The sequence below is a fragment of the Phaethon aethereus genome, assembly GCF_964289735.1.
Source record: "Phaethon aethereus genome assembly, chromosome: 2".
Lineage (NCBI taxonomy): Eukaryota > Metazoa > Chordata > Aves > Phaethontiformes > Phaethontidae > Phaethon > Phaethon aethereus.
Window position 1 is genome coordinate 117,757,216 of NC_138582.1, and position 24,852 is coordinate 117,782,067.

General features: G+C 39.3%; 1 protein-coding gene across 1 annotated transcript in view; it reads left to right on the forward strand.

Annotated features, from left to right (window-relative positions):
• Positions 1-15,591, forward strand: part of BMPER (BMP binding endothelial regulator) — a gene marked incomplete at both ends in the record, with an annotated part of 150,029 nt that extends 134,438 nt beyond the window's left edge. The window contains 2 exons of the mRNA XM_082015525.1: positions 9,186-9,316; positions 15,410-15,591. Coding sequence (XP_081871651.1) covers positions 9,186-9,316; positions 15,410-15,591 — 313 coding nt within the window. The remainder of the gene's footprint in view (positions 1-9,185; positions 9,317-15,409) is intronic.
• Between the last annotated feature and the right edge of the window lie 9,261 nt (positions 15,592-24,852).

A 24,852-nucleotide genomic window follows, 5' to 3' on the forward strand; every position in this document is an offset into this window, starting at 1 on the left:
TTGGATATGACATATTTTTATGACAGACAGCATAGCAGAGCCACAATATATTTTGTCGGTAGAAAGAAGGAGATGATCTGTTTTGAATTTTTATTTTAGAAGATTTAAATCTTATTTTATATGTCTGTCTCATGACTATGGCAATACCCTGTTGGTATACCTATATGGCCTGTGTTTCTGTAGTGCCATGACTTCAAAACCTCTCAATAATTTTTGAGGTACTGTCTAGGATGTTTATAATCTTCTGAAAAACCTCTGGCTTTTCTCAGATCAGGACTGTCACACAGAATACACTAATGGGCTCTGTCTATTAGAGTGAAAGTTGATGCAGTCATATTAGATTCATTTAGTCTATGCTATGCTCATTTGCACTGTATGAAACATAATAACAAAGTTTAACTGCTGATTGAAAGTACCACTTGAATGCTATAAAGTTAAATACTGAAAAATGTCTGCTTTTTTGAAATTGAATTGAAATGACTGTTTTTTCCTCTCTCTAGATAAGGTATGACAGTTCAGTCTCCACTTTGTGCCTGAGGAACTGGAGACTGGGTAGACTCTTCTTTAAAAATCAAGTCTAGACATGGAGAAAAGATAAAATTTTATGTCAATTACATAATGCAAAGCCTCAAAATGATGATGGATTTTCCATGGTAGCTATGCCAGAGAACACTGAAAATTCCATTAAGATGGGGTGTCTCTGTCGTAAGGCAAATTCACATTACCAGTGTCAGTGTGCATGCAGTGAATGGAAATGTAGAATACTAGTATGGATATTGAGAAGGTCCGCTAAAACATCCTTGATTTCTTTTCCTCTCATAAGAAAGACTCGATATACACATTTGATGTTGTAAAGTAGCTTGAATACTGCGGCATTGTGTCAGAACAGGATCTGTAATAAGAAATCTTGTTGGCCTAAGAATTTCAAAACAGAAAATTATGAAATTTAGGAATTTTTCTAGGTTTTGGATTCTGAGAGGAAATTATGGGGTTCTGGAGGCACAAAGTAGGTCTATTTGGCCAAAACACTATGCCATAGGATGAGTATATAGGCTGTAGACCTTGGTCCACTGGGCCTATGAAAGATGGGATTTTTGGTAGAAAATCTCTTAGGAGGTGACTTACTTTCTGAATATTAAACCCAGAGAACACCTAGATTTTTTTTCACCAGAAAGCTTTGCATAAGTGCATGATAAGCCATATCAGCTATTATTAGACATACGGCTCCTGTAATCTTTACCAGTTATGTGATGGATATTTGCAAGTGGACAACTGTGGATATTAGTTAACTGAAGAAATATATGTCTTCAGAAACCAGGTTCTAGTTTTTGAGCCTTCAATGTCAGGTTCCAGGTGATACTCCTAAATTTTCCTCTGTATGTTTTTGTTGGTCCAAGCTTTTTATTGCAGATGACCACTTTATAATGAGTTTGGAAACTTTCCGTTCTAGAGCAGAATTATGGTCCCTGTATTTTCCAGCCAGATACACAAATTGCAGATCATAAAACATACAGGCAGCTAAATCCTTTTTGCAGTAATCTCACCAAAGAAAGTGAAACAAATTTTATGTATACTGCTCAAGTAAGCATGTGAAAGAGAAATTTTTGATGAGCATATTTAAGTGTGATATTGGCCACTTGTTTGAAATGGATTAAGAAACTTACGTTGTATGTCATCTTTATTTCAATAATTCTGTATACAAAATCATATGTAATGTGCACAGGAAAATGTTTTTTAACTGTTTCACTTCAAGGTATATGCTACATATGAACTCAAACTCAAACCACTTGAGTTCTCATGCATTCAGATATTTATTTCAAATGTCAGGACTTTAAAGTTTAAGCTCTGCACAGCCTAGCACAACTGAAACAGTAGAGGAGGTGAAAACTCCCTCCTGCTTTCTGAAAGTGAGTGGAAGTGCAAGGGGTCAGCTCTTCCAGGGCTGTGGATGGTGTTTCCACTTTCTGTTGGAGCTTCTTGAGCAAAAATCCACTCTCTCTAAAGGTGGCAAGTCAGCTGCTCAACTGTATTATAACCTTCAGCTCTAGGAAATATTCTGAGTCATACCAGATGCTTCTTAGACCCCAGCATGGGACTTCATTGTCTTCCTCAGTCATGGTTCAGCTATTTCCCCACAGAGGGATTTTAGCCAACCTTTCCATTGTCAGGACTGGAAAGAACATTTAAAGTCACAGATGCCTGTAAGGATCTAAGCACAAGATAGAAAAAGCCTACTTCACACATTAGTAGGAGAATTAATGTGAAGAAAGTAGTAGGGAAGGTTGTTATGCTGTTTTGTTCTTTATTTGGTTCTTCCTCCTTCCCTACTTTTAAGTGCCTTTACCACTGCTACTACATATTCAGGGATATTATAAATATGGTGTCAGGGTAGTGCAGTCCTGGGAACTTTAATTTTATGCGGTTTTAGAAAATGTTCCAAAATGTTTCATTGTTCATTTTACCATATTCTTGTGGGTAATGTTGGTTAAGGCAATAAAAATCTATTTTGGCACAGCATGCCCTTTATATAAATGTTAAAAATACACATCGAACACTCTTTTTGGCATTTTCTAAAAGCTTTTGGATAATACTTTTAGCAGCACATAGTATAGGTTGTGGTGATATTGTGCAGCGCAGTATGCTTTTTCAGAGGTCTACATGGACCTTCATATATTCAGTATCTGGAAAATAACCATTTTTGCTTACCCTTTCTGAGGAAAGTATGGGTTCTGACTTTTTTAAAAGGAGCTGAATATGCAAAGAAATGAAAATCAAATTGCTGTCTGTCTCTGCTATGTTGGAAATTACCAACAATAATTACCACTTGCATTTAAAGCATCCTTTTCCCCAATTGACTGAACTTCTCTAAATAACTGCTTTGGAAGGGTGCCTTGGCAAAGCAGAGGTGGATGTGGATATCTTGTGTGATTCTGTTTAATTATCTCTGAGTGCCAAGTCTATATCTGGAGCATGAACAATGGCACTCAGAGTTAAATTAGGACTCTTCAATGTGTGTGTAACGTGACTGCTATGCCCTAGAAATCTTAGATCACATGCAGCTCTTCCCCTTCGGTGGAGTTGTGTACTTTATAATTTCTTTCTGCTTGGCTCCATGGGGCAATACAGGCCAGGGTTGACTCAAATTTGCAGAAAAATCAGGGATCGGGATGAAATTTGAATGCATGATTCAAATGCCTACTGCTGCAAATTCCTCCTCTGCAATCTGCCAAAAATAACTCTGATATTCTCAAGCATTATGGCCAATGCGCTCTTTACAGGAATGAGATTTCCCCAAAGAAAGCATATGCCTGCAGTAGATTTGCTGTGCATTGCTCACCAAAGATGAGCTGCAAGTTCCCTTTCTGTTAGCACATTTTTAGGGTTTTTTTTTTTGAGCCAGTTCAGCTGTGTGGGAGTTCTTGTACCATGGGGGAGTCTCCAGTACAAAGCACATGTATGCTGCCTGCCACTTTTTCTGGGCACTTTCTCACTTACTGGAAAAACAGGTCAGGACACTGATGATTTAACTTTGTTATGGATGCCTTTATCAGATCCTCAACTTAAGGCAATGTCACCGTTGTTATGATGTGTGGGGAAAGTGCAGAGGGAGTGCAGATATAGCTACTTGGTCTTGGAAGAAACGATCCTTGAAGATGACTGCCTTTGTGGCATAAAACTGTTTGCTCCCCAGGCAAGGGTTTTGAACAAATACTCAATAAATGTAAGGGCTTCTGTGTTTTCGACAGCCTCCAAAATTACCTTCCTCATGAGTTATTTGCTGCTTTTGCATTAATATTAGTAAATTCTGGAGAAAGAGAGAATGTTCTCAAGCTTCTGATCTCAAGCCTCAAAGCCATAAAAAGTCTCCAGCTCTACATACCATGGTTCAATACTTCAGTAAGATTAAACATGCACATACAGACGAAAGAGCTTGTGGTAGCAACAGCATGAGCCTTTCCATTATACATTGGAATATGGCTCATCTTCTCATCTTCTTACCTTTGAAATTACTTCTCTAGCTGGCAACTCATTGAAACTTTGTAGGAAAAACAGCCCAAAATTTCTTGTAGCAACGTAACTACTGATAGAAGCCATTGGGTTTTGTTTTTCATGTAAAGGAAGGGAAAGGAGATCTAATTTTGGATCAGGAAAAATAAATCCTGAGTGTTGCTGCTGAATTGTGAGCACTCTGGTGTGATTATGGGAATCCAAACTAGCTGTCATGTAGGGTGTGGTTATTTTCAAAACCAGTGCTAAATTAGGCCAAGCTTGTACTAAAACTTGTACACAGGATGGTGGGGTTGGAAATTAATCCTCCTCTCTAGGTAGATAACCCTTCAGGCTTTAGATTTTGCAAGTGTACAGCTTATGCCAGGTATAGAGGACACCGCCTTAAGCCTCTTCACATACATAAAATCTATGTAATAGTTATGTATGTTCTCTAACTGATTTTGTAAAGTCTGTTGAGACCTAATGGTGGAAAGAGGAAAATGATACTGTTTTCTGTCTGCATAAGGCTGCTTCTTGTAGGTACCAAAAGGTTTGAAAAATGCATTGCATCACACTCCTGTTGTGAAACATCGGGAAAAAAAAAGGCAAAAAGAAATAGTCCTTCCTAAAATGGCTCGTTCTGGTTTTGGATTTGTGTGTACTGCAAAGGAAAAGCAAGTGAACATCTGCAATTTCAATCCCGCGTGGCATGGACTAAGGCTGTAGACTTCGTTGCTGTGATCTTTTCTTCTTTTTAATAGTGCATGTAGCACAGGACTCTGTTCTTTGCCCTTTGTGGGACTTGGAGACTTTCCATGGTTTAATGTGAAAAAGGGCTGTTGCTGAAGGAGTGTACTCATCCAGTTCACTTTGAAGATGTGGCAGCAGAGTGTGTGTGTTTGTCTCCTTCAAGGGTGTGTCCCACAGCTGCCGGATGCCTTCACTTTCATGGATTTCCCCTTGCAACAGTTTGTGATTATACACGCCCAATTAGCGCCATCTCTGACACACACCCTGCAGGCAACATAGACAGCATCAAAAGGAATCACAGTGAGGCACTTGGTACCAGTTGAGGACTGAGAGGTTGGCTGTGCTCTGGTGTTTATTTGGAGCAGGGACTCCAGATAAAGTGCAGCATCACAGCCAAATATTTTTCAGAAACATAAATAAGTCCTTAAAAGAAATGTGATTTTCTTTTGGATGACAACATCATTGCATCTCTGTATGAGTTCACTGAGGGCAGAGCTAAGGCTGCCTGAAGTATCTTATGTCTATTTCCGCTGGTAAAATGGCTTCATTTTATAGGTAACTTGCACTACAGTCTTATTCTGGGATTATTTCTATATGACTGTAATGTTTTGATGTTTAAGCTTCTGATATGTATTCTCAATTTTCCTGCATTTAAGCAAATGTTTTGGTGTTGATAAAGGGTCACAATACCTTGGAAGGCCCAAAGTCTCCATTCATCTGCAGTATGGTAACTTGTCAGTACAGCTTCATTATTGGCAAAATTCTGAAGTTTTAGTAAAAGTGTGTTTTTCTGTTATTTGAACAGTCCAGTCAGATTATAGTACAGATAAGCCTCTGCATACATGCAGTTATTGTCACCAAATCTATTTATTGGATTCAAAGGAAGAATGAAGAGGAGGCAGAATCTGGGGTAACAGAGAATATTTTTTGAAGTGTATCAATCACTGGAGAGGGTAAAAAAAAAAGCCATGGAACCAAAGATTTTTGCAAGGGGAAAGTATTAGGATAGTACACAGGAAACAGTTTTTAAATTTACCCAGTGAAGCATCCCTTAATAGCCCTCTAATAAAACTGTAACAACAATAACAGTGAGAAATGTAATTAAATGCAAGAAGTAAACACGTTTTGAAAAAAATACAGACCCAAAGTCAAAGCTTACCCATCTCGTCCTCACTAGCTAGCCCCCAGAGGATGGACACCTTTTGCTTCCATGTCCTTTCCCAGAACTGCTCTTTGACTCTCGCAATAGCTACCAAACAAACCACATATCTACTCTCTGCTGATTTCAGAAGTGATATGAAAAGACTCTTCTCTGACTGCCAATCCATCTAACTACAATTAATATTAATGCATTACACTTGCTGGCAAGGAATTTCATTAGGAAGAAAAAGAAGGTTTTACTTTGATTGACTAGGCTTGGCAGCTGTGGATATAGTTTGCTTTACTCTCATTTTTCATTTAACCTTAATTAATTAATTAATTAATCCTTACAAATAATTAGCAATTGTAATTCATTAATAAAACAGCTGCAATCTGATGATTGCTCCTCAGCCAAGCCTAGGGCTTGAGCCCAGCAGCTGTCACCAGGACTAAAGGCTTCAGGAAAATAAAAATTACACAAGCAATTAGGTGTGTAATGAATCAGAGGACTGTTTGTGTTGCACATGGCATGCTACCTTCCTTAGTGGACACTTGTGCTGAACACTGTAGTAAATAGTGCTGATCCCGGCCAAAGTGGAGATGTTTCATTCTGGAGCCTGTCTGGATGTCCAAGGCCATTTCAATGCCAAGGGCTAATGGCGGTGTGTCGCTCACATGCATGTAGGGGCTAAACTTGCTGCACACTCAGAGTGTGGCTACCCTCCTGCAGACTGGGAATGGTGCCCTGGCCTCCCTAATCCCCCAGACAATGCCCAGTCTTTGTCAGGATGAGCACTAGCCTTGCCACGAACATGTTAGTGATTAAAAAGACTTGGTGATTGGTGGCGAGCCTGGAGATTTCCTCACCTGATGTGAGCATTTGAGGTAGCTGTAGGTGCATTGACTCAGTGCAAGAGGTGGTGTCTCCCTCTGAGTAATGGAAAAAAAATGTATTTATGCTCTAAAAAGCAGAGGAAGTACCTCAGGTTTAGGATTTTATAATTTCTAAGGCAGGAAGTTGGTGAACATGTAGCCAACCTGGCACTGGCAAGCATCCCTAAGCACCGTGGGCATTAATAATAAGTAAATCTGAGTGGAGAGCAGTAAAATGTAGTTGATAAAGGAGGCCAGCACAGAAACAAAAAATGATGAAATGTTATCTTGATAATGGACTTTATCTGTGGAGATTGTTACAGACTCTCTTTGTGGTAATAATTTGCTGCAGTAGCAAACAAGCATCTACTTCACTGTAAAATGAGACATACACCTCCTGAATGGCACGGGATATACGGAGCAGTGCCTGCTGCAGGGGTGCTAGCAAGAGATCACAAACACGTTTGGCCAAGGAAATAGTGTAAAGTTATTTAGTGCGTCGCACAAAAAGGTGACCCTTTGTGCTTATCCAAGGTCTTTTATCACCTAACAGCATTGAACAGTTACAAGTATGTTGTGCTAGTCTGTTCCTTGCAGCCTATCAGCTGTGATAACCATAGAGCAACATCTGTTACTGGGAAAGATGTAAAGGGACCTACCGCAGAACTAAATCGAAATAAAATTACATTGTCCCTAGAAACTAAAGCTATTTCAAATGAAAACCACTGGTCTGTAAAAATGAACATTATATATTTTATCCAAAACAATTCTGTTTATCCACAGTATGTATACACCAGTAAATGCAGAACTGGTAACCTTTTTACATTAACACTTATGTTGCTTATTTATCTCAATGAATTTTTAGGTAATTTCATGTTGGGGGTCCACTGAGAGTCAAATGAGTAAAAGCTCATGGAAATGTCAAGCAGAACTGTCAGGTTTAACCATATGAATGGTCACTGAAATAGTCAGTGACTTTGGCAAGGGGACACACTCCTCCTTGAGGGGCACTGTTGGGTATGCAGAAACAAGCTTGTCTATGTTTGAAGGACCACTAATCCTCCCTCCTAGTTATGAATAAAGGGTTCGCAATGACTCTAAAGCATTGTATGGGCATTAGGGCTCCTGATAACTTTGACTGAGGTGCTTGCACCTTTTCCAATCTATTACCTATTCATCTATGGGGTACATTTCTGAAAAATCAAGCCTATATCCATCCTTTTCCTATAGACAATGGAATTTTTGGTCCAAGGCAAGAGCAATTAACATGGAGAGTTAATTTTTTACTTCAGCCCTTGGTCTTTCTGGAGGATTTGTGCCTCTCACAAACGCTGCCTTGTCCTCTCAGAAACAGAGATGCTCCTGAACGTGTATGGAGCAGGGGGCTCTTGCCCATTGACACCCAAGGTGCATTTATAGAGCACCCTCAGTGTAAAGCGGGGGAACTGAGGGCATGATTTTCAGAGGGCCAAGTACGTCTTCCCCACACCTTGTCCCTGCCTTCTAATGATTCCACTCAAAGCAGTACGTAGTCGTCATTTCTGAATTTGGTGCGTTTGCAGAAGCATCTAAGCATTTTGCTTATGCAGAAACTGCAAAGTCACTGGCTCTTGCCAGTGATATTTTAGGTCTGTGCCAAATGGGCACACGTTCTGGATGAGCTAACTTGAAATATAGCGGTGACATATGCAGTAGCAGTTTCACTTAGGGCTGTGTTAGCAGCTTTGCTCTGTGCCATGTTTTGTGGTGATTCTATCTTAGGCAATGGGAGAAGATGGTGGTATTAACAAGTGCCTGGGGGATTTCCTAGCATAAGAACTGCTCAGTTATGCTGCGTCACCCCTGCTCTTTTGGAGTCTCTTAAAGTCTGGCATTTGGTAGTGATGCTGCTGAGAAAACAGGCATATAGCTATTTTTGGGCCTTCGAAGTGGTGAGACGCTGGAAGTAACCTGGAAAGAGGGCACTATTTCTCATCCCTTGCATGGAAGGGCATGTGCTCATTACCTGCAGAAGTCATCACTTAACACTGCTGATATTATTGTTGATAAAATTATTAGATTGTTACTTTCCAGGGAATAAGAAAGAAGTCTTTATCTTGTGTTGACAAAAAATCATTGCAAAAATGTAATTTGACTTCTCTCACTGTGGTCTTGGTCCTCTCTGCCTGACATTTCTTGGGTCTTCTCACCTCCCTGTTTCTGCATGGTTCTCTCCCTGATGCTCTTCAGACTTCTCTGCATCAGAGCAGCACATGAAAAAAGAGATGAGCCCTTGGGTTGTGACAGGAGAGACACGTTTAACTTTCTTGCCATTTAGCACAAATTGCTGTGGCATTGAACTCCATGTGACTGGAAAGTAAACAACTCCAACCCTCAGACAGATATTTGCCAAAACTTTCCTTGCTTATTTGTTCTGGGACTTTGTTCTGCAGGTCCTGTGTGACAGACATGTGCGAGTGCCCAGTCCATAAAAACTGCTACTGCGAGTCATTCCTGGCATATGCCCGAGCCTGTCAGAGGGAAGGGCTGAAAGTCCAGTGGGTACCAGAGCAGAACTGTGCAGGTAAGCATTTTGGGACTGTTTCTTTGTAAGCAAGTGCATAGGCTAATAGGCTACTATCCTTTTGCTGGTGGAGGAGGATCAAAAATGAACCAGCTAGAAAGGATTGGGATTGCATCAGGAGGGAAGTTGCACTCCAGATTATGGAGAAAGGCCTTAGCAGGAGAGATTTTTCAACAATCATATATTAGAAATGTTTATTTTGTTGCAAACCTTTTTACCTCTAATGCTGCCTATCTTAATTTTATGTACTTTGGGAAGAAGCACATGCCTTTCTCTTTCAAGATATGTAAACAGTTGATTACAGATAATATTTAAACTCCTTTGATGTTCTATTAAAACATAGTTATATTTCCAGAGACAACATGCATATATGATTGCAGTAGGTTCAACAAAGGAAGAAGAAAGTATGTATTTAATGGGAATATTAAAATGCAAACCTGCATTAATTTTTGTACTTGGACCAGATTCCCCATGTCTTTAGGACTGCATTAATTGCAAATAATTGTGAGTAATTGTTTCCATGAGAAGTGCTGGCATGGGCACTTGAAGTAAAATGCAGTATTGCAGATGAATATTTCCCCTGATGATGGTCTCATTAATTTAGGACATTCTATAATGGCATCGGTTTGCCTGGAAATGTATTCAGATTTATGTAAAGCAATTGACAGTAGTTGGAAAAAAAAGTAAGAGAAGGATACTCAGTGTTGGTCAAAGAGCTATTACTCTGTGGTCCATTTTGGTGAATGTGTGTGGCTCAGGGTGTACTCTCTCAACTTCAATTTCCTTTTCTGTTGAAGGCACAATAGCAGGGATGGGTGAGTGACAGAGCAAATTACATTTGATTGACTGTTCCCGAAAGGCTCATTTTTTTTCTCTTACAAAGGAACAGAACAATCCAAACAAGGTGTCACTAAGTGAAAGCCCTGTTCAAGGATGTGGTCTCAGACAGCACTAATAACATATGTAATTTTAATCTATTGATCTGGTAGAAGATCCATGCAGAACCTGAAACAAGCATCCTGACTTCTTTTTGACTAAAGCACTTCAGACTGAGACCTGACTTTGGCAGATGCTGTAAAAACAACAAAAACTCTAGTCCCTGCCTTAAGGAGTTTACACAAGTGTTGGCATATCACGACTTAACTAATTGAAGCTTCTTTTCACAATTTTTCTGGCATTTTACCAAAGACAAGAAAAGTTACTAAGGCAAAAACAGTCCTTGAGAGAACATTATGAAGGAATTTAAACACACATCTTCCATTAAAGATAATGAAAGAAGTGTTTAAATCCACCCGAGTTTTTCAATGTCAGTGCAGACTTCTAGAGGGAAAGGGGAAATCTTGTTAAGCAGAAAATACAGATAAACTGTATATGGTCAGGTACCCTCAACTAATGGCTGCCATCAAGATTTTAATCTTTAACTAACTTTTTTCTCCCCAGCACTTTAGTTACAATTATTGTGTCCTAATTACGGATAAAAGTTCCTGGGCATGAAACAATATATCTGTAATAAAACTTTAGCGTTCTGTGACTTTCATTTCCTGCTTGACATTTCATAGCTGGTGGGATACTTGGAAGAGCTGTGTTCTGATGAAAATGGAGTATACTTATTAGTATAGTCAGGTTTTAATTATTCTTTTGTGTGTTATAAAACCAGATCTTGTGTGGTTGCCAGTTCCTCTACCCTGACTGCTGTACACTTAGCTCATTTTTATAATCTTTAGAAAGCTTGTGTTGTCTGGAGGGCCAGTCAAACAGGATGCTCAGGTGGCTGAATTACACGTCCTGTTCCCTAAATGCTCTTTCTCCTCCTCCAGTGTGGCAGCGTATCCTCCTCTAAGTCCTGCATGAAATACTGCCGCTCATGGTTTGCTGTCCTTTGATGTTGGCTCTGTAAGAGGAATGTCAGCCATCATTTATCCAGAGGGGTAAAGAGAGGAAGCTAATGAGTTAGGAAAATGGTTAGGGTAGGAAAAGGTTGGTGAGATCCGCACAGGAACTGAGAGGATTTGGAAAGGAATATGGGTTTCTATGGGAAGTAGTGGGGAGTGAGATCTGTTAGAATGGGCATGGGAAGAAATAGAATGTGTGAAGGAGAAGGAAAAAAAAAACCAAAACAGGAGAGCCAGCATGAGGAAAAGAAGAAATAAGAGAAAGTGGTACATGTGAGAGGGAAAAGAAAGGATACAAATGGAAGGAAGAGGTTTGAAAAGGAAAGGAGATGGAAAAAAGATTTTTTTTAGCCCAAGAAAGGTTAAGCAAGCAGTTTATAAAGTGCAGTTAAGTAAACTGAAGTGGTGAAAGGCTGTGGGCCATACTAATTTAACACTGAATTTCTGAGGCCAGTGAGAGAAAGAAGACTCAAGGATGGCAGATGGCAATAATTCCCTGCCATGGGCATGACTACACAGGCAAGAGGAAAAAGCAAATATAGATTATAATAAAGTGCAAAGGGCACATGGTAGCACTGATGTGCTGAAATGCTCCAACAGCCTCATAAAAACTGAACAAATTTCTCTTTTTCCTATGTGATTTGTTGAACTAGAGGAGGATGAGTGTATATCTGATTTTGACTCCTCTCCTGGGTTCCCTCTTGTCTGCTGTGGAACTTTCTGGCCAAATTCACTCGTCTTCCCTGTTATATGTTGCTTTCCTTTAATCGCTTTATTCCATGTGAATATGTATCAGAAAGCTATTCTGACGTTTTAGTGGAAACTCAATAAAACCTAAAAGTTGAAAAGATTAACCCGAGTGTATCATTAGAAGGTCAGTGCACAGACCTATTGCCTTCTACTATTTTAGAAGGAGATATTGTGAATTGCAAGCATCACAAGTGACATTCAGTTTGAAGGTCCTACAAAACACCTCAAAAGCCCAAACTGTGCAACACCAACAGAATAAGCAGGATGATTCATTGATGCACAAATATTAGCTCAGAAATTTCTGTGGAATCAGATTTACCAGATATCATCCACCAATGTAATCCTTCAACAGTTCCATGTTAGGTATTTTGGCTTTTGTGTTGGGGAACAAGAATTTCCCCTAAATAATTATGGCCATGTCTACAAAGACAGGCACAGACAGATACAAGCCTTCTCTGTGAAACTGCCAAACTGGCTGGAATAAACCAGCTCTGGTCTGAAAACTGTATAGCCTTATTAGGCAGGGTTTATTAGCTCAGGCACAGTGCTGTATTTATGTGACTATATGGCTTCTGGACTGGAGCTGGCTATCATCCCGCCAGCTCAGAGAGCGGTCTGAGGAAGCTCACATCTGTCATGCCAAACACATGTTCTAGAAGAAGAGTGGAAAAATCCTGTTGGGACTGGTAACATTGCAAAATGCAGTATTATTAGTAACTTTTGTACTTTGGGGTTGGGTTTTTGATTTTTTTTTGCTAGTGCACTAAAGAAGTTATTACTAACAGAGCTCAGTTCTTTAAGAGAGGAGTTTGCCTTAAAAGACGGGTGCAAAGGCATCACTTCTGTTTTCCATGTTTACATGGTACTGATTCATTTCAGCAGTCCCTAGGAAGCCTACTGCAGAATGTCTTTATTTTTATTTTTTAAACTGTTGATGAAGTGGAATGTTCTGGATCAATCACACCACATGTTAACAACTGAAGCACTCAACAATAAAAGCCATCCAGGGAACTTAAACAGCAGTCATTGTACTTTTCTGATTTTTCCCTTGACAGCAAGTTAATAATGCCATTATAGACTGCCTACAGCAGCAAATAAAGACATCATATCTTCTACATGGCATCATCTGAAGGAGAACGAGGTGTTTTGACATACCACATCCATGTGTGGTAGAGCAGAGCTGGGGAGTACTTACAGATGCCACTGCTGCCAAGGGCAGCCTGTGATATATTCTCATTTGTTCTCAGGCAGAGATGAGGAAGTGGAAAGGAGACCTCGGCCAACTTTCCTCAAACCCACTGGCTGAGGCTCCAAAGAGAGCTCAGGTGGAACGAACGGGCCGGCTATTACTGCAGTAAAGCTTTGTGGGATGAAACCTGTGCAGCCTAAAAACTGAAGCTCGTAGACCTCTATATAGAAACTGCATGTACTGAAGCCTAATATTTCAGTTTGTGGTTGGTTAATTAGAGATCCTCTAAAGGGAAACTCATTTTCGGAGAGGAGGGACAACAGCTTCTAGTAAACAGCCCCCTTAAGATAATTCACATTGTGTGTGAATCACTATCTGTCTTTGAACATCTTGGTCTACTCCTGGGAGCTCCGCACATTTTTGTTTCCTCTCTTATAGAGATTCAATCTCTATTCTTAACACACTACGTAAGTGCAGAGTTTGTCGTAAATCTTTTTACTACACACTCAATATTGCTAGCATGTTTTTCCCACTTCCTAAATTTCCTGTTTCATTTAAATTTCGTTTTAGTTATTCCTTTTGTTTGTACATTCTTCAATGTGCATGAAAGTTATCATGCAGAGCAAGATAGAAATGTAAAGCTGGAAAAAAGTTCTCAAAAGATCTGTGCCCACAAGCAGGATCAGCTTATCTTGAACATTGCTGAAAGATGTTTTTTCCAACCTATTCTAAAATTATGTTCAAGAAAAGATGTCTCACAGAGTTTTTAGGTAGCTTGCTCTGGTGCTTTCTCATGCTTAAAGCTAGAAAGCTTTTTTTTTCCTAATATCTACTGAATAACTACTATTCCGCTGTTGATTCTCTGTAGCTCCGGGGTAATCTTCTGTTGTGCTATCAAATTTTTCCAATTTGTTGTTTGCTTATTTAATATCTGTGCCCTGAGAACTTTGTATGCATTCTTGCCAGAATTCCTTCTTCAGGGCTGCTTTTCACATATGTATAAGTGCCACAAAATGCATAAAAAGTAAAACTTGCAAGAAGCTGACGCTGTTTTGAAGATCACTTCGTTACTGGTGAAAAGGAACCCCTTAAATTTATGATGCCTTAGCACTAACACTTCCATCCTCTGTGATACACTCTTACACATATTTAGTCAATTTATTTCTGCCTATTTTCTCTTTATGAATAATAACAGTACTGTAATGGCACTCTCAGGCCAACTCTCACAACAAAACAGCATTTTTCTTTTCATAACAGAACTGTTCTTTGAAAAATCTGGACCTTCAATCTCTCTCAAGATGGAAGAAACCTTCTTAATGCAACCACCTCTCCCTAAATAGCATGAGATGATTCTGGATGTTTGAGAGTCCCTTACCATCTATAAACTATTTTATCAGTACTTGTTTTTGCCATCAGCACAGCAGTTAGAACAAATAACAGGTTTTTATTTGCTATTGAACCATGTATTATTCTCCATACTAAAAAGGCAGGATATAAAATGTTAAGAGTTTAAATATTGATCTGGAGGGGGTATAGTGCTTTTAGCTGAGCCCTCAGTGGTCTCTTATGTTGGAAATGCATTGAACCATCAAGTACATAAATCAAGGAATAGATACTGGAATCATTAAGTACAAGAATCCTCATTCTCAGTGATCCCTTGGTCAAATAGCATAAAGCAGGGAAAGAATTGATTTTTTTTTTTTTTTTTTAATTTCACTTTAGAAATGGTGCTGTTGAATTAACAGCAATGTTTTGATTTGCTGGAATAGGCAATTCTGAAAGTATAATCTTAGGAATAGGAAGTCTGATGTGGTGAATGACTCTACTTCTTTCTGTAGAAGTGGGACTGATAATAACTGCCTGTTCTTGTAAATGTTTCAGGAATTTTTGATAAAAGGCATTGTGACAAATAAAAAAAAAATGTTAAGGCTTAAATACAAAGTATAGATCTGCTTATAGATAGAAACCTTGGCAAAGCTTTATAAACCATCAGCTGTGTTAAAATTCTCAAAAAGTTCAAGACTGCTAGGAACTTGATACCTTTTTGATTAGGAATATTGCTACCTTTATATTTGTGATGTAAAGTAGTGTTGCATTTAATATAGTGGAATCTCTTTACAAGTAATTTTTGCCTCTAGATGATCATCATACCAAAGTGTGCTTTTTGATATTTGCAGTAATAACCAAGCAAATAGATACGTAACTTTCCTTGTAAGACTCTGTGTAATATGTGTATTTTGTTCCTTTTTAACTGTCTTTCAGCAACCCAATGTAAACACGGTGCAGTTTATGATACCTGTGGTCCAGGATGTGTCAAAACATGTGACAACTGGAATGAGATTGGCCCATGCAACAAGCCCTGTGTTGCAGGGTGCCACTGTCCAGCAAATTTAGTTCTTCACAAAGGAAGATGCATCAAGCCAGTCCTGTGCCCACAGCGATGACATTAGTTCTCTTTCTGTGGACACTAATGTGGGTGGTCACTGACCCCTTTGATGCTCGAAGCCAGTGAAGGACTCCAGCTATTTGTGTGCAGATTCTGCAAAGTACCTGTCTACTCACAGAATGTAAATATGATCCTGTGTGTATTTATGTGTGTTTATGTATACACACATGGCACCTAGAAAGATATATAAATGTATACTGTGTGTATGTAGACACACATATCTATACACAAGTGCCCTAAACGTAAGTACAACCCATATATTTATATATGTTCACACACACAAATATACATCATTTCTATATATCATAGAAGGATGAATTGTTATATGTATATTTTTTGCTATAAAGTTTATGTATTATTATTTTTAGGACCCTGATCTGTAAGTCATTGTATAAATAAACCAGGTGTTTTTAATATAATAGAGTGGCATGAGAAGATTGGATGACTTTGCCATTGCATAAGTTTTGTCGTTTCCAAGGAAACTTTTCTAGGGCCGTAGCACTGCCAGACTGGATTAGTTTCAACATAGAACCTGGATTTACAGTCGTTCAGGAAACACATTTCTCTGGAGATTGAGGATTTATCTAGGAATATTTCATGCGTATCTTAAAGCTGCATAGTGATTGGTGACAGCGCTTAATCAGGCAGAGAAAGATGGGGATCAGCTTTTATGCTTTACTGAAATAACTGTGCAAAAGGATTTCCAAAGCTGGTTGGCCAACTGCCAGCATAGAGATATTTCTTTCTGGAATGGCACCAAAGAGTCAGGGGCCAGATTTTCAAAAGTGTTCGGCACCCAGCAGCTTGCTTTGAAAATTTGACCACTTCCCATTTCATATCCTAATGCCCCGTCTCTGTTGTTGTGTTTGGCAGTAGCTGTGAATACACAATCAGGACCTTGAAGAAAATATTCATGTACATATTAGCCCCTTTAACATGTTTGAAACTGCTGTGTTTGTTTCATATTTCCCCCAAATATTATGCAGAAAGCAAATCCCCCTGTGAATTGGAGTGTTTGATTTCAGTGTCCCTTCAAACATGAAATAATGCCGGGTTTAGTAACTCATTTAATTTATCAGCATGGTTTAGAAGACAGACAAATTCACCCCACCAAAAAAACAGTAGAGAATGTCGAATGCTAATTGGAGAACTGGAATTTATTTCCTTACTGGTCTTTTGCTTGAGGTTTATGAACATGTGGGCTCTGTGAAGTTTGCATGACTTTTGAAGTCTCCCAGGGGAGAAGCAATAATATGGAGTTTCATTAGAAACTGTTAAAAAAGCCATACAACTTTCTCAAGCCTGAGGAGAGGGGGGCCTATTTTTCTTCCACTGGAAAACCTCTTGTAGAGCCTGATGGAACGGTCTCTGGAGATGACAGAAATCTTTGGGCATCTGATTTAGGTTTATAACGAAGTAATATCCTCCCACACAGCTACTTCCATTATGCTTTGCATTGAAATTGCACATTGTAATGCTTTGAACAATTTTCTCCTTTAATTCTTCACTCACCAGGAAGATCGCAGGTCTGAGTTTACAGTGAGTGAGTGGGTGCAAAACACTTGGCTTATACAACCTGTCTGCAGTCCTGTCCTGGAGGAAGATGCTGAACGAGCCTGGTTAGCTTAGCCACCACGCTATTGAAAATGCTGCACTACCACAGTGTTAAAAAGAGATGGGCAAATAATGCCAGGAGCGTTCCATGGATGATTATCCAAATCTTAAATAAACTCGGCTTGATCTTTTTACATCCCCTTTGTGTTCGTTTTCTCGGAACAATCAAATAGTTTGGTTTTACTGGCAGAGAGGGTTTCGAAGCCCCACACACAAGTGCACTGGGAAGCAGAATTGCAAATGTGCAGATCTCGTCAGAGCAGGAAGCTAGAAGAGTTTTATGTGGCTCATGTGATAATTGAATGGCAAAGCTGGAATTTAGAACAATTGCAATTGGTCCAAGGAGTTAAAACATAGAATGGCAGTCATTAAAATAATTTAAATCATCCGTTAGACCAAAGAATATTTCAGCCTGTGAGCTTTTGATGCTGAGATATGGGGTCTAAGCCTTAAAAAGGTTATTTGCTCAGCTCTAGTTTAGGATAGATTTTCATTACTGATAGATTTTCATTACTTACTGCTCAGTGTTTCCAAAATAAAAAACCACACAAAGTGAATTGCATACATGAACGGTGTATAGAACTGTCCTTCGCTTTTCTTCTCCTGACTGATGAAGGTGAGTGAAAGGTGAAGGGAGAGCCCTCCAGCTCTCTCGGTCCACTGATCGCATTCAAGCTACACTTAATTGACGCCAGGTGAAGAGGTGACTCAGTCTATCTGCAGAATGAACTCTATTTTTAAATCTTAAAATGGTTCAGTTTGAAACCTGACCTACAGGTCATCTCAAAATGAGGACTCATTCCTTGGTTTAGCTTTTTCATATCTGCCTAATTAAGGGTAGCCCCCTGTGTTTTGCTTTAGTGATGTATACTGAGGAAGAGGAATGTGGTTTTACCTCTGAGCTGTCTGATTGTGCCCTTACGGTGCTGTAGAGCTTTTTCCTCCAAACTCCACGGTTTTCAAGGCAACAGTAAGGGCTATCATCTGCTCAGTTCACATGGGCAGTCTAAGGTAAAGGAGTTCTGCTTTTCTAGAAATTGTCCCCAAGTTTCAACTTGGCACAGGTTTTATATCCGTATCTGTAGTTACCCTATGCCCAACTGAGCTATTCAGACCAGATCAGTCCCAGCTGGGGCTGTCTCACTCCGCTCTCCTGTTTGCCTCTCTTCTTCCAGACTTTTCAAACGTTGAAAGTCTAGCCCAAATAACATCAATAACAGCATTACCACAGGTCTCATAGAGTTTGTGTTGCAGCCCACCTTCCTTCTTAGTGCAGCATTCTTTGTAATTCTGCTGTCTTGGCTCATGAAATATTACACCTAGGATGATAGAACTGGAAAATTCCTGCGTATCGCTGGGGATTTATTTTTGACAAAGTTCACTGATAATCCAATTTTAGTATGCTAAATGTGTTTAATATGCAATAATGTGTTTTTAATAATAACATAAGATTGATAATCCATATGGTATATTCACCATGCAAAACTGATCGTTGTTTAAGTTTTGGTCTTGATTATACTTATGTCAATCTATGCATATAACTTTGTGCCAATTTGTAAGGTGAAATATATTTGAAGGAGCAGAGGTTCCAACCAAAGAATGATCCAAAAGGAGAGTCTGAGAAACAGGTCTGTAATTCAATGAATGGAATCAAGGAAAGCCTTGGATCAATAGCTTCGCCATTAACCTGCTATGTGCTCCCTGGCAAGTCATTTAATATTCTGTACTTCATTGGGGAAATGAGGCTCTGGGTTTATGCATCTTTTTTAAGTTTAAGGATAGAAAATGTTCTAAAATGCTAAATGTCACCAGGGGAATGTCAGCTGATATTTTACCAATCTACTCAGGTCTGCTTTGCATCAGCTTATCCCGTATCTCCCATATCATCATTGCTTCAAAGTCAGCTTTTCGTTGGCATACATGGAGGTCGAATACACTTACTTCCTCCTCATTTACTTTCAATTATGTCTATTTTTGTCATATATATTGACTTTTATAAGCCATGGAGACAAGCCATAGCCAAGCAGAGCAATTTGAGTTGTAGCCCAAGACTCTGCCGGTACTCCCACATCTTCCAAGAACACCTTTCTTCTATAAAGTATGGTATGCACTTGGAGCAAAAAAGGAAAAGATTCTTAATATCCTACCCAAATGTGACCCCATCCTTGCATTATGTAAGTAGTTTCCAGTAGATAGCCTAAAAGGAGTAAGTTCTTATCAGAGGCTTTTCTGCTTTTTTTGAACCTGGGATTCAAATATAGTTCGACACTGCTTGGCTTCCCACTGACAGAAGCCGACACTTGCAATAGTTGGGCTGGTCTTGAGTGACTGTACAGGGGTACTTATTTTTTTTTCCCTTCATCAAAAGTGGACAAGGTTATATGAGAGTGAACCACTAAGAGAATAACAGCCCATGCATTTGCAGCTGGACAGGCTGGAAAGAGAGGCAGTCAACAGCATTTAGCACTGAAGTGGTGAGATGTTTCAGGTATTTCAGGAACAGTCCCGACCAAGGGGGTATTATGCCAAGGTCTCAGTATTTGACAAACAGGAACTTTGCATTACATAACACTGATCAAATGCTTCTGCTGTCCCTGATCTTCCCCTTTTAGAAAGACCTGTGGCAAGACAGATGTTTCTGCTTCCTTACAGAAACATTTCTAGTCTACGACTGCAGATTTTTCAGGACAAAGGCCTAACTGTGCTGCCATTACGGAACTCCTTCTCTCACTGTGTAAAGGTTGTTGCACAGATTAGTATTTCTAGTGCAATAATCACCATGACACCTGAGCACCAAACGGAGTCTATAACAACAAAATAAGGCTCTCCTGTGAACATGACGTAGCTTTTGATCCTTCAGATGGCCATGGCACTGTGTTTAAATGGAGATGGTACAATACTGTGAGGAAATAAAGAGGCAGGATGGCAGGATAAGGGTAAGAGGCAAGTGAGAAAGAAGAAAGCAGTAATAGAAATTTTTTTTTTCTGTGTGGATATTTTCCCTCTAAATGGTAAGAGCTAAACTGAAAGTGTTCTCTGACAAAGGCAAAGTACATCCATATTCTCTCAGCACATATTCCCTCAGCAAATACACCCCCACCAACCACCCAAAAACCCCAAATCAACCACAGCAGAATCTTATATGGAGATCTGAATAGAACAGGTGTATATTGGTAGGTATAGAAATCTATAATTAAAATAAAGTTAAAAGCTTCTATTCCTACTTTTCTCATAATCCTTAAATTACAGTAGACGTTGTCACCAAAATTAAGGAAAGGGATCTTATTTCCTGGGCTGAGGAAAACATCTGCAGAATTTGGTTCTCGTGCTTCCACTAGCACAACAAATCTGTTTTGGTTTCCTCCAGGATATGTTTTAGTGAACACACATCATTTCCCAGCCTACAACTGTCAGAACAAAGGCTACAAATGCACTTTTATAACTAGTCTTGTTCCTGACTTTGAGATAAAATTGCAAATTCTCCTTACTACTAGGAGGGCACACGTTTTCTTGTTGACAACACCGCTTTTGCCAGGCAGCAACGTTGCTCAGCATCAAGCAGCATCTGAGAAACTCTAAGCAATGTTAAATATGACATGTAGCGTTTCCTATTTGCATGACTTTACCCTTTTCATGGTGAGTTATGAGTTAATGCTAGTCCTGCACACAGGAGGAAGTTGGCTTTAATGCAGCATGTATGTGCGGTGGGAGAGGGGTGGCACTGTATAATTACCACTATCATTGATAGCCCTTTGTATTTCCCTAAGTGATGCTTATATATGGACATCAATATCATTTGGTTTTGCACATGAAAGTGAAATGATGGGAACGTAGGCATTTCCTGCTCACAGACCCACAATTTTTTCTTATCCAGTGGTAAAGAGATGTTTCAAAGAGCGGTGTGTAAGCCTCATAATTGACTGCTATGCAACAACCTGTTCGTAGCGGTAATTTAGCCTTATGCTCCAGCAGTAAGTGGTTGGTACTTTAATGACCCAATCGTTCAAAGCACTTAAGTATGTGTTCAAACTTTGAATAACCTCGTTTATTCCAATGGGACAACATCCATGCTGACTTCTAACCACATGCTTAAATGGTTTGCTGGGTCAGGGCCAGAGGGTTCAGCATCTGGTAGGATCAAATATTGAACCTCATAATATTTTGTATTTTTTCATGATTTCTATACAAAGATCTACTTTATGATCATATTGCTGTCTACTGCTAGAACATCACAGAAGTCAAGGCTTTTTGAAACCTTTTGTTTTAAGAATTTAGAAGACTGGAGAAATTTTTTCTATTGATTTGCAATGTCAATATAATAATTTCTTACATTACATGGTAATTTCCTATGCTATTTTATCTCTTGTCATTGTTAAAAGAAAGGGACATACTGGACTTGATTTTTTTTCTTTTGCACTCATAAAAGTGGGGAACAATTTCAGTGAGTTAACTGTTGTGAGCTATAGCAGCTTTGAACTGGTTTAAGATCATACTAGCACCATCCTGGCTTTATAGTTGTGGAAGTAATCCACAATCCTGGTGTGGCTGCCCTCAATTATTAGACTTCTAATTGCTTCTAGCTATAGTTCATTTAAAAACTCATAACACTGTATTAGAATAAAAACATCTGCAGCCAAAATCAGTATAAATAATTTGCTACAAGAAATCACAACTTATAAATGAAGGGGGGGGAAATGTAATTTGTTGTACATAAATTACTTTCACAATAACTTTATAAATAATATTAATAAGGAAAAAGGCAGAGTGAATATAGAAACTGATGAAGAAAAGAGAATTTAGAAACTGAAGATTTTTTTTTTTAACATTCAGTGAAAGTATTCAGCTTCTTTCATGCATATCATTGAGTGGCATTCAAAACCCATAGAAGAAACTTGATTGGGTTCTACAGAATATGGATCACAGCCCAGAAGTGGATATGTGCTGATGCAGTTCTACAGTTAAAATTTCACTGCATCTTGAAGGGAGTGAAATAAATGAGTGTATTTGGAGGAAATTATTTCTCCCATCTTAGGAACCTGAACATTTGTTTGCTAGTTTGGGCTGTAAATATGCAGGTATTTGAAACCCACCATGTCTGATATGCAGTCTTGACTTTATTCATATTGGTGTGTATCAAGAATAACTCTAGAGGAACCCATAGAATAATACTTATGTCAAAAGACAAGATGTGCTTTTTAAAAATTTTTTTCATTTCTTGTTCATTATAATTAACTGTTATCCTGCAAATGATCAAGGGAAAGGTAAGCTGCAGGGGAAATTACAGTGTATATCACATCTATTAGGTGTTTGAAGCTATTAATGTATGGATGGGTTACTTGAAATATTTTATATGCAATTTGTGGAGAATGCTCTATAGTGTGAAGAACATCATTGCAGAATGTTTACATTTTAACATTTAGAATTGTTTGCTTACTCATGATAAATTTTTGACAGATTTCTCCTGAGGTACATTCATGTAAATATGAAATCTATTTAAAATTTTACTAAATTTCTGTTTTCAGTATGTCTCAGTTTATACCTTTGTTGAATTTAAAATGATTATGTAGTTTGATGTATCTTACAGAACTGCAAAACTGTGCAGTAGCTTTGACATGGCTTGTCTTTGAGTGTCTATACAGTTTTTGCAAAAATATTGTACTAATATAATTTTGTAAAAGTAGGATTGTGATGAGTATGTTTGTAAAGACATTATTTATTCCCCTATAAACTTAATATTTATTATCTTTATGCAGATAAATACTGATGCCTGATTATTTCATAGCTGTCAGTGAAAACTGCTATTCTGAGTTGCAAGGTCTGGCGCAGAAAAGCAATGTTTCCTACACAATGATTGATACTGTGTTCTAAGAACTGATGTTAAACACTGTTTTTTTTCTTGGGAGGGGAGGGAGTTGCCATGCAAACTGTTTTCCTTTACTTTTACCTGTGATTTGGGAGTTGGGATTTTGGGACCCTTTCTTCAGCTGGTGACTCGCTTATGCGGTGTCACTTGGCCAAGTTATGTCACTGCTATTTGCCTTAATTTTCCCACTGGTGAGAAAGAAGAGACAACGCCTTACAAAAGTGACAGAAACTTTAGGAACAATGAATTTGCTGGAAATCCATTGATCTGTGTTTGGGGAGGCTCCTGTTAGTGTCTGTTGAACTCCAGACCAGGCCTCAAGTGTGAAGTATTTTTATTTTTTTGCAAAGAGGAACCTGCCTTACTTCTGAAAGGGTAAGCAGAACCCAAAAGGCCAGGGCTGAGAGAAGGCCTTGCTCTGCGCTGAGCGAGCAGACGACCTTCTTTGTGGTTTTCTCCCTCCTGGACCAAGGTGAGGAGAGCACAGAAGGTAAGAGATTCAGGACTTTGCTTTAAATTCACAGGACTACTGGTGCTGCATGTTCTGTAGCTGCGGGACCCCTTGCTTGGTCTATACTAGGTATATTGATGTGAAGCCCCGGTGTCAGGGTGCTTCAGTATGATGAGACACTGAACGTTCATTTTGGGGAGGGCAGACTTGTCTCATCAATCTTTGTTCCATTACTGAGATGTGAGGACAATGCAGAGATGGCAAGGTCTGTAGTTCAAAGGCTGGGTGATCAGGCCCCACGTGCTAACGTACCTGGTGACTGCTTACGTGCTCACACATAACTTGCCCCTTGGTAAGATTAAGCCCAAAAACAGTCAACATTTTGTCTGTCCAACATAAGGGCTTTACAGACTGACCTTTTTCAGAGAACTTGCACTGCTCATGGAGAAAGAATATGGGTCCCATGGGCACCTCTAGCAGAGCACTTGGGGGGCTGTGACCCCAAGTGTCTAGGCCACAGTGCCAAAGGGTGAACAACACAAATAACGAAGATGTCCAGCTTTACATAGGAAACCCCTGGAAAAGACCAGGCTATAATCCACAGCTTCAGGATGGCATGCAGCCTCAATCCCCAAAATGGCACCTCCTACAGCCCCTACCTCACCCACTGTCCTCTCCAGCATGTGGTTTATGGGTCCTGCTGGTGATGGCCTCCAACCTACAAGGCTCGCATTCACTGCTGGGTAGATCCAGCTGGGCAATGAATGGCCTGAGTTGGAAACAGAGGTACAAAATCAAAAAATCTCTTAAGACACGGTGGGCAGATGGGCTGCAAGGGCAATGAGGAAGGGGACAGGGAGGATAGGAAAAGAGGACAAGATGCTCCAGCAGAGCACCTCTGAGACTCAGGCTCCTCCAGTTCTGCTGCCTTGTTCATTTGGGCGACCTGTGTCTTGCAAATCACAGCAGCAATCCTTCACTCCCTGCTCCTGTGCGACCTGTTCTGAGCTGGACAGCTTCTGACATCCATTTTTTTCATTAAAATGCTCAAAGAGAAAAATCTTCTTTAAAAAAAAAATGGAAGAAAGGTCTTACAAGGGGGCTGAGAAAAAAGTCTGGTGGCTGCTTTTCATTTAAACAGTCTCTAGGTTTATTCATGCCTTCCAGGCTACTCACTTAATTCAGGCTAATAATTGGAATACTTTTCTCCATCACTTACAGTTCACCATCAATAGAGTTGTGATGTTTGGGAGTATTACTAATAATTGTTCTGCTAATTAAATCATACTGAAAAGCTGATAATCCCCATTTAGGATTTTTAACTGATGCAC